This window comes from Oncorhynchus mykiss, chromosome 3 (assembly GCF_057628025.1).
Source record: "Oncorhynchus mykiss isolate SJ-2025 chromosome 3, ASM5762802v1, whole genome shotgun sequence".
In the NCBI taxonomy this organism is placed as follows: domain Eukaryota; kingdom Metazoa; phylum Chordata; class Actinopteri; order Salmoniformes; family Salmonidae; genus Oncorhynchus; species Oncorhynchus mykiss.
This window is the reverse complement of record NC_143024.1, coordinates 65,108,168-65,118,107: the sequence shown is the minus strand read 5'-3', so window position 1 is coordinate 65,118,107 and position 9,940 is coordinate 65,108,168. Positions and strand designations below refer to the sequence as shown.

The 9,940-nt window shown below is 42.2% G+C and overlaps 1 protein-coding gene across 2 annotated transcripts in view; it reads right to left on the bottom strand.

Moving 5' to 3' along the window:
• Positions 1-724: 724 nt before the first annotated feature.
• LOC110520190 (ly6/PLAUR domain-containing protein 6B) overlaps positions 725-9,940 on the bottom strand; it is a 46,424-nt gene continuing 37,208 nt past the window's right edge. For both annotated transcript variants that reach the window (XM_021597339.3, XM_090229919.1), the window contains exons 4-5: positions 1,894-2,024; positions 725-1,739 (exon numbers count right to left, since the gene is read on the bottom strand). In XM_021597339.3, coding sequence (XP_021453014.1) covers positions 1,542-1,739; positions 1,894-2,024 — 329 coding nt within the window. In that variant the 3' untranslated portion in view covers positions 725-1,541. The remainder of the gene's footprint in view (positions 1,740-1,893; positions 2,025-9,940) is intronic.

The window sequence follows — 9,940 nt, the reverse complement described above, 5'->3', positions numbered from 1 at the left end:
GATAGTCTAAAAGAAAATGGGAGATAATGTCTAGATGCTTTTTACAGTAGAGATCAAGTTCCTAAATTGCCTGGCTGGGCTGATGCGACGGTGGATTAAGCAGTGAGATGGAACAGTAAATAGGCATTTCAATGTAGCCTTAGTGGGTGGTAACATGGGGATTAGACACCGGCTGGAACTCGGTTTTAACCAATCAGCATCCAGGATTAGACCCACCCTATAATATGCCATAAATAACTGAACATTCCATGGTTTCTTGACATATTCATTAAATATCAATAAAACACGATAAGAAGGTTAACCTTTAAAAAGGTCAACTTTTTCATGTTGCTGACATGGAAAGTCATAAAATCCTTTGTCGTTAATCTCTCACAACTTCATGGCAATGATAGTTTTATGCCATATTACATCACCAGACATTGCAACTATTTATGTAAATAAATATCATATTCCATATTTTTCTGAGATTTCCAGATCTAAGAACAGATGTGATAAGACCTCTTCACAACATGAGGCAGAAACAGGGCCAGCACACAGCTTGGTGAATCAGTCTCACATGCTAGGAACTACATAACGGTCATAATGAGCACCATGTTGTCATATGGCCACAGACATGGGACTTCTGCAAAGAGATAATACATTCTGGTAAAAGTAACACTGTAATGTCATTAAGGCATGTTGTCGAGAAAAGCTAAATATATAGAAAAGTACATCTTTCCAAAAGTATAGTTCTTTCCATTTTATTTAAGGATATTCACAAGTTATGCTAAAAAAAATACAAGTAACAATATTTCTTAACAAAACATTCAAGTGCAAAATGCTTTCATTTTGTGCCATACTATGGATCAAGTACTAATACATTTACGCCAGATTCCATGTCTATCATCATCTCCCAAAGTTCTCCCTGATCCAATGGGCATGGGGCATGCCTATGTCTCCAGTCATTCCTGGTCCATGTGTGCACTGCAGTGCTGCAAAATCCCACAGAGAACACACGATTAACATTCCCAGGACCATGAATAATCCTAGGGAATGTTCTGTGGAACATTTAAAGTCTCCCGGTTCCAGCCTCTCATTCGGCATGCTCCGTATAGTAGTTTGGGGCTCTGGCCAGGGCTGATTGAAGGATCGGTCACTGGGCATCCATCTTTGAATCAGCAATGGACATTAGACTTATGATGGGCATGATCCTCCTTGAACCCTTCCGGTTAACTCCTCTGCTTGCCAACTCCACTAGCTGGCAAGCTACATCCAATTTTATAGATCAACTGACCATTGGTCTTTGTCCAATTCTATTGATTCCATGGATGCTTTCTCCAGTCCCATTGGCTTATGTAGATGCAACCAATGTTAACAAACCAAGCATCATTCATTAGGACACTGCTGTAGTCCTTCGTGATTGTTCGATTGATCTATGTGACATCTTTAACACAGATTATCACCACACTTGTAACAACACACATCCTCCATGTTCAGAGGAACATGCTGCTCTGGTATAGTCTGGTCCCCTCTATAGGGACATGCTCTGAGGGACAGCAGTGTCACAGTAGGACCAGTCTGGTCAACCCCAGGCCCAGGGTGGTGAGTAATGTCATCCAGCAGCAGCCCCACGCTGTCCTCACAGGGGCCTGGGGTGGGGCTGAGTTATAAGCCTGCTGCCTCATGGCAAACACAGCATTGGTGTGGTTGGTGGGGACCTCCACGTTGCAGATCATACCCTCACAGCACGACACACACTCCTACAAGAGGGAGAGGAGACAGAGGAGACAGAGCGGAGGAGTGAGCGACAACAAAATCAAAACACAAAGGCAGCAGTAATGACAAATACTTTTCAGCTGATTCTACAAATTCCTTAGGAGACAGATGATCGTGGGTTTTGGTGTATGGACTTACTGTGTGACCCATGTCCCTGTGATGTCTACAGCCTGAAGCATGACACACCTCCCTGGCAGCACACTTTTTGGTCACAAACTTGGTCTTGCCATGACTGGTGAAGTGGTGCACTGTCATACAGAACTGTGTATCTGAGGAAAGGATAACAAAGAAATATACATTACCCAACTGGTTAGCTGGCTTGACAGGGCCGGAGCTGTCCTGAGCGCCATATTTTTAGGGAACTGCATACCGGCTCTGCTATACCACAAAGTGGCCTATCACGGCCCAGATTCAGACACAGAGTCAAAAAAAGGTTGATCAAAGCAGAATGAAAGCGGGATCTGCATTGAATAGCAATGGGGAGTGGGCATTCATATCCAAAATCAAAAGTAACAGTCGATGCAGCTGGCTGCCACACCAGATACTAAGTACTGCAGTGCATCTCCTCCTCATGGACTGCACTAGATTTGCCAGTTCTTGCTGTGAGATGTTACCCCACTCTTCCACCAAGGCACCTGCAAGTTCCCGGACATTTTCTGGGGGAATGACCCTAGCCCTCACCCTCCGATCCAACAGGACCCAAAACCGCGACTCGTCAGTGAAGAGCACTTTCTGCCAGTCATGTCTGGTCCAGCGAAGGTGGGTTTGTGCCTATAGGTGATGTTGTTGTCAGTGATGTCTGGTGAGGACCTGCCTTACAACAGGCCTACAAGCCCTCAGTCCAGCCTCTCTCAGCCATAACTGTGACCTTAATTGCCGACCGTCTGTAATCTGTCTTAACGACTGTTCCACAGGTGCATGTTCATTAATTGTTTATGGTTCATTGAATAAGCTTGGGAAACAGTTTAAACCCTTCACAATTAAGATCTGTGAAGTTATTTGGATTTTTATGAATTATCTTTGAAAGACAGGGTCCTGAAAAAGGGACATTTCTTTTTTTGCTGAGTTTATATGTAAATATTTGAGTATATCTTTTCATGTGACAACACTGAAGAAATGACACTTTGCTACAATGTAAAGTAGTGAGTGTACAGCTTGTATAACAGTGTAAATGTGCTGTCCCCTCAAAATAACTCAACACACAGCCATTAAGGTCTAAACCGCTGGCAACAAACGTGAGTACACCCCTAAGTGAAAATGTCCAAATTGGGCCCAATTAGCCATTTTCCCTCCCCGGTTTCATGTGACTCGTTAGTGTTACAAGGTCTCAGGTGTGAATGGGGAGCAGGTGTGTTAAAGTGGTGTGCTCAGACCATACGCCGTACACTGCATCAAATTAGTCTGCATGGCTGTCGTCCCAGAAGGAAGCCTCTTCTAAAGATGATGCACAAGAAAGCCCGCAAACAGTTTGCTGAAGACAAGCAGACTAAGGACATGGATTACTGGAACCATGTCCTGTGGTCTGATGAGACCAAGATAAACTTATTTGGTTCAGATGGTGTCAAGCGTGTGTGGCGGCAACCAGGTGAGGAGTACAAAGACAAGTGTGTCTTGCCTACAGTCAAGCATGGTGGTGGGAGTGTCATGGTCTGGGGCTGCATGAGTGCTGCCGGCACTGGGGAGCTACAGTTCATTGAGGGAACCATGAATGCCAACATGTACTGTGACATACTGAAGCAGAGCATGATCCCCTCCCTTCGGAGACTGGGCCGCAGGGCCACTGCCTTGCTAAAGAAGCTGAGGGTAAAGGTGATGGACTGGCCAAGCATGTCTCCAGACCTAAACCCTATTTAGCTTCTGTGGGACATCCTCAAACGGAAGGTGGAGGAGTGCAAGATCTCTAACATCCACCAGCTCCGTGATGTCGTCATGGAGGGGTGGAAGAGGACTCCAGTGGCAACCTGTGAAGCTCTGGTGAACTCCATGCCCAAGAGGGTTAAGGCAGTGCTGGAAAATGATGGTGGCCACACAACATATTGACACTTTCGGCCCAATATGGACATTTTCACTTAGGGGTGTACTCACTTTTGTTGCCAGCGGTTTAGACATTAATGGCTGTGTGTTGAGTTATTTTCAGGGGACAGCTGAGTGTACAGCTGTTATACAAGCTGTACACTCACTACTTTACACTGTAGCAAAGTGTCATTTCTTCAGTGTTGTCACATGAAAAGATATACTCAAATATTTACAAAAATGTGAGGGGTGTACTCACTTTTGTGATATACTGTACACATACAGTGCCTTCGGAAAGTATTCAGACCCCTTAACTGTTTCCACATAAAAACCTGTTTTTGCTTTGTCATTATGGGGTATTGTGTGTAGATTAATGCAGATTTTTTATATTTTTGAAAAAGGCTGTAATGTAATAAAATGTGGAAGAAGTCAAGGGGTCTGAATACTTTCCGAATGCACAACATATTTCCTATAGCTTCTCAAAATGGACAAACAGTACTATTGCTGCTTATTTCTTGTTTTTCAAGTGAAGGTCTTTGACCGGAGCATGCTGTTCGATTCGCCTAGCCGACTTCGGCTAGCCGCCAGTCGAACTGAAGCATGCTGACGCCTCAACAGTGCAGTTATTCTACTTTGTGGGGGGTTAAGTGCCTCCCAGTTAGCACATACGTTCTGAGAACCATATGTTTTTAAGGAGAGGGGTACCTAGTCAGTTGCATAACTGAATGCATTCAACTGAAATGTGTCTTCCGCATTTAACCCAACACCTCTGAATCAGAGCTGCGGGGGCTGCCTTAATGGCTCTCCACGTCATCGGCGCCCGAGGAGCAGTTCTTGTTGTGGGTTAACTGCCTTGGTCAAGGGCAGAACAGCAGATATTTCCACCTTGCCAAAGCTCTTAACCGCTAAGCTACCTGCTGCCTGGTGAGAGCGTGGTTATCCTATGGTTATTTTGCATACAACCTTCCCACAACTTTCTGGGAATGGTGCAAGATGGCTGCTTGGCTTTGGAACATTATTAGCACATTTAAGGAACTTGAAAAAAAGATTTTCTTGGTATTTCATAACTTCAACTTAACGTTTCCTAAAAGTAATTTTTTTTTTTACATTGGCAGGAGATAGTAGCCCAAATGGGATCAGAATGCAGCTTTATAATAAAGCATTTCATGCATCATCACTTATGTAAGATGTAAACCCTACTATTCATAATGTGACAAGTAGATTCGCTAGTCATAATTTAGGCTAATAATATAACTCAATCACTGTTCTCAAAAAAGACTGTTCAACACATGGCTGAGAGCTCATTTTGTAGAGGCCTGGGATTTAGGCTATATCAGGTTTCTTCTTTCCTTGCACAGGAAAAACACATTTCATGCAATTCTACTTTATGACACTTTATATGACTGGAGACATTAGCAGAATCTATTTTAATATGACAAATTACAGGGTAGCCTACTCTGCTGACACTGACAAACAATCAATAATAACGACACTGTGCATATAATAGGCCTACAAGAAGGGGAGACACAAAGAGAATATGACGTCCATCTAAACTGGAGGAGGAAATTATTGTCCAAAAACAAACGTTTAAGTGACACAGACCCAACAATGATCAAGAGTGAATATATGCAGTGGTGAATATGCGTAGTGCGTACTCACTGGGGCCGATGCTCTCCGCTAGTGCCAATAAGATAACTTAATAGCCTAAGTTGAGACTTTTGATAACTAAAAGACAGATCTCTTTTTACAGCAATAGCCATTTGCTTTCCAAACTATGTCTTCCCAGGATGAATTTTGAAATATTGTGATATACCTGGCTGGGCTCTCTACTTTCACTGACAGTCTGAACTCAAAAATCATCTATTTGGTATTTGCAATTTTAAAATTTACAGTTACAGTGCCTTGCGAAAGTATTCGGCCCCTTTGAACTTTGCGACCTTTTGCCACATTTCAGGCTTCAAACATAAAGATATAAAACTCTTTTTTTGTGAAGAATCAACAACAAGTGGGACACAATCATGAAGTGGAACGACATTTATTGGATATTTCAAACTTTTTTAACAAATCAAAAACTGAAAAATTGGGCATGCAAAATTGTTCAGCCCCCTTAAGTTAATACTTTGTAGCGCCACCTTTTGCTGCGATTACAGCTGTAAGTCGCTTGGGGTATGTTTCTATCAGTTTTGCACTTCGAGAGACTGAAATTTGAGAGACTGATAGATACTTTCGCAAGACACTGTATGGGAAGCTAATGATCCTATGTGGCCTATTTTTAATTATTTTATTTATTTCTGTTTAGACAGGAATATGCTGTCAATCTACTATAATAAATAGCCCAAACAGACTCTGGGACAGTTGTGGGACGATAAATCCCAAATTTATACAACCAGTAGGCCTAGGCTACATAAAAAAATGTACAGTTGAAGTCGGAGGTTTACATACATTTAAACTCAGTTTTTCACAATTCCTGACATTTAATCCTAGTAAAAATTCCCTGTTTCAGGTCAGTAAGGATCACCACTTTATTTTAAGAATGTGAAGTGTCGGAAAAATGGTAGAGAGAATTATTTATTTCAGCTTTTATTTCTTTCATCACATTCCCAGTGGGTCAGAAGTTTACATACAGTTGTGGCCAAAAGTTTTGAGAATGACACAAATATTAATTTTCACAAAGTCTGCTGCCTCAGTGTCTTTAGATATTTTTGTCTGATGTTACTATGGAATACTGAAGTATAATTACAAGCATTTCATAAGTGTCAAAGGCTTTTATTGACAATTACATGAAGTTGATGCAGAGTGTCAATATTTGCAGTGTTGACCCTTCTTTTTCAAGACTTCTGCAATCCGCCCTGGCATGCTGTCAATTAACTTCTGGGCGCCATCCTGACTGATGGCAGCCCATTCTTGTATAATCACTGCTTGGAGTATGTCAGAATTTGTGGGTTTTTGTTTGTTCACATGCCTCTTGAGGATTGACCACAAGTTCTCAATGGGATTAAGGTCTGGGGAGTTTCATGGTCATGGATCCAAAATATCGATGTTTTGTTCCCCGAGCCACTTAGTTATCACTTTTGCCTTATGGCAAGGTGCTCCATCATGCTGGAAAAGGCATTGTTCGTCACCAAACTGTTCCTGGATGATTGGTAGAAGTTGCTCTCTGAGGATGTGTTGGTACCATTCTTTATTCATGACTGTGTTCTTAGGTAAAATTGTGAGTGAGCCCACTCCCTTGGCTGAAAAACAACCCCACACATGAATGGTCTCAGGATGCTTTACTGTTGGCATGATACAGGACTGATGGTAGTGCTCACATTGTCTTCTCCGGACAAATTTTTTTCCTGATGCTCCAAACAATCGGAAAGGGGATTCATCAGAGAAAATGACTTTACCCCAGTCCTCAGCAGTCCAAACCCTGTACCTTTTGCAGAATATCAGTCTGTCCCTGATGTTTTTCCTGGAGAGAAGTGGCTTCTTTGTTGCCCTTCTTGACACAAGGCCATCCTCCAAAAGTCTTTGCCTCACTGTGCGTGCAGATGCACTCCCACCTGCCTGCTGCCATTCCCGAGCAAGCTCTGTACTGGTGGTGCCCGATCCCGCAGCTGAATCAACTTGGTCCTGGCGCTTCCTGGACATTCTTGGGCGCCCCGAAACCTTCTTCACAACAATTGAACCGCTCTCCTTGAAGTCCTTGATGATCCGATAAATGGTTGATTTAGGTGCAATCTTACTGGCAACAATATCCTTGCCTGTGAAGCCCTTTTTGTGCAAAGCAATGATGACTGCACGTGTTTCCCTGCAGGTAACCATGATTGACAGAGGAAGAACAATGATTCCAAGCACCACCCTCCTTTTGAAACTTCCTGTCTGTTATTCAAACTCAATCAGCATTACAGAGTGATCTCCAGCCTTGTCCTCATCAACACGCACACCTGTGTTAACGAGAGAATCACTGACATGATGTCAGCTGGTCCTTTTGTGGCAGGGCTAAATTGCAGTGGAAATGTTTCTTGGGGATTCAATTAATTTGCATGGCAAAGAGGGACTTTGCAATTAATTGCAATTCATCTGATCACTCTTCATAACATTCTGGAGTATATACAAATTGCCATCATACAAACTGAGGCAGCAGACTGTGAAAATTAGTATGTGTGTCATTCTCAAAACTTTTGGCCATGACTGTACACTCAATTAGTATTTGGTAGACTTGCCTTTAAATTGTTTCGGGTAGCTTTCCACAAGCTTCCCACAATAAGTTGGGTGAATTTTGGCACATTCCTGCTGACAGAGCTGGTGAAGCTGAGGCAGGTTTGTTGGCCTCCTTGCTCTCACACGCCTTTTCAGTTATGCACACATATTTTCTATAGATTGAGGTCAAGGCTTTGTGATGGCCACTCCAATACCTTGACTTTGTTGTCCTTAAGCCATTTTGCCACAACTTTGGAAGTATGCTTGGAGTCATTGTCCATTTGGAAGACCCATTTGCGACCAAGATGAAACTTCCTGACTGATGCCTTGAGATGTTGCTTCAATATATCCACATCATTTTCCTACCTCATGATGCCATCTATTTTGTGAAGTGCATCAGCCCCTCCTGCAGCAAAGCACCCCCACAACATGATACTGCCACCCCCGTGCTTCACGGTTGGGATGGTGTTCTTCAGCTTGCAAGCATCCCCCTTTTTCCTCCAAACATAACGATGGTCATTATGGCCAAACAGTTCTATTTTTGTTTCATCAAACAAGAAGACATTTCTCCAAAAAGTACAATCTTTGTCCCTATGTGCAGTTGCAAACCGTAGTCTGGCTTTTTTACGGCGGTTTTGGAGCAGTGGCTTCTTCCTTGCTGAGCGGCCTTTCAGGTTATGTCGATATAGGACTCGTTTTACTGTGGATATAGAAACCTTTGTACCCGTTTCATCCAGCATCTTCACAGGGTACTTTGCTGTTGTTCTGGGATTGATTTGCATTTTTCACACCAAAGTACGTTCATCTCTAGGAGACAGAACGAGTCTCCTTCCAGAGCGGTATGACGGCTGTGTGGTCCCATGGTGTTTATACTTGCATACTATTGTTTGTACAGATGAACGTGGTACGTTCAGGCGTTTGGAAATTGCTCCCAAGGATGAACCAGACTTGTGGAGGTCAATTTTTGTTTTATGAGGTTTTGGCTGATTTCTTTTGATTTTCCCATGATGTCAAGCAAAGAGGCACTGAGTTTGAAGGTAGACCTTGAAATACATCCACAGGTACACCTCCAATTGACTCAAATGATGTCAATTAGACTATCAGAAGCTTCTAAAGCCATGACATAATTTTCTGGAATTTTCCAAGTTGTTTGAAGGCACAGTCAACTTAGTGTATATAAACTTCTGCCCCACTGGAATTGTGATAAAGTGAATTATAAGTGAAATAAACAATTGTTGGAAAAATTACTTGTGTCATGCAAAAATAGATGTCCTTGCCAAAACTATAGTTTGTTAACAAGAAATTTGTGGAGTGGCTGAAAAACGAGTTTTAATGACTACAACCTAAGTGTATGTAAACTTCCGACTTCAACTGTACCTGATGCAACAGATCAGAACATTTAGCTTAAAATGTTGATAAACTACTATTTCTTAACATTATCAGTCCAGCAGTGCGCACAAGGCTCGAATGTTCATTTGGCTACCGGACAATGAAAGAAAGTTGAAAACCTATAAAACATGAGAGAACTAGGCTACTGGTTTCATGGCATGTATAAAATAATTCCCTCTACGAATATGGTCCGATTTTGCCTAGGCTACTTTGAAGCAAGGTAAAATGTATGTAGTAAAATGTTCAGGATTCAAACAATTAAGTAGCTTTATGTTTTCAAAATGGATACTGCCTCCAGCTCATTGCAAAGATGTGTGACGGTCTGATGAAGCCTGCCTTCAAGCGTGCATGAATTACCAGTTGAGAAATAAAAATACTTGCTATTTTTAAACGTGGCCCAAAATCTATTTTTAACACAGGATTGCACTTAGAATTGTTGCGCAATGATTGGGCTTATAAAAGTTCTGTCTGACAGATTTTCCACAAAAAGGCTCTGTATCTGTATGCTGTGCACGTGATAAATAAGAAACAACAAATATACCTACGTGCCAATTCAATTGTTTTTCTTCTCCTGGACAATTGGCCGGAGCCGATTTTA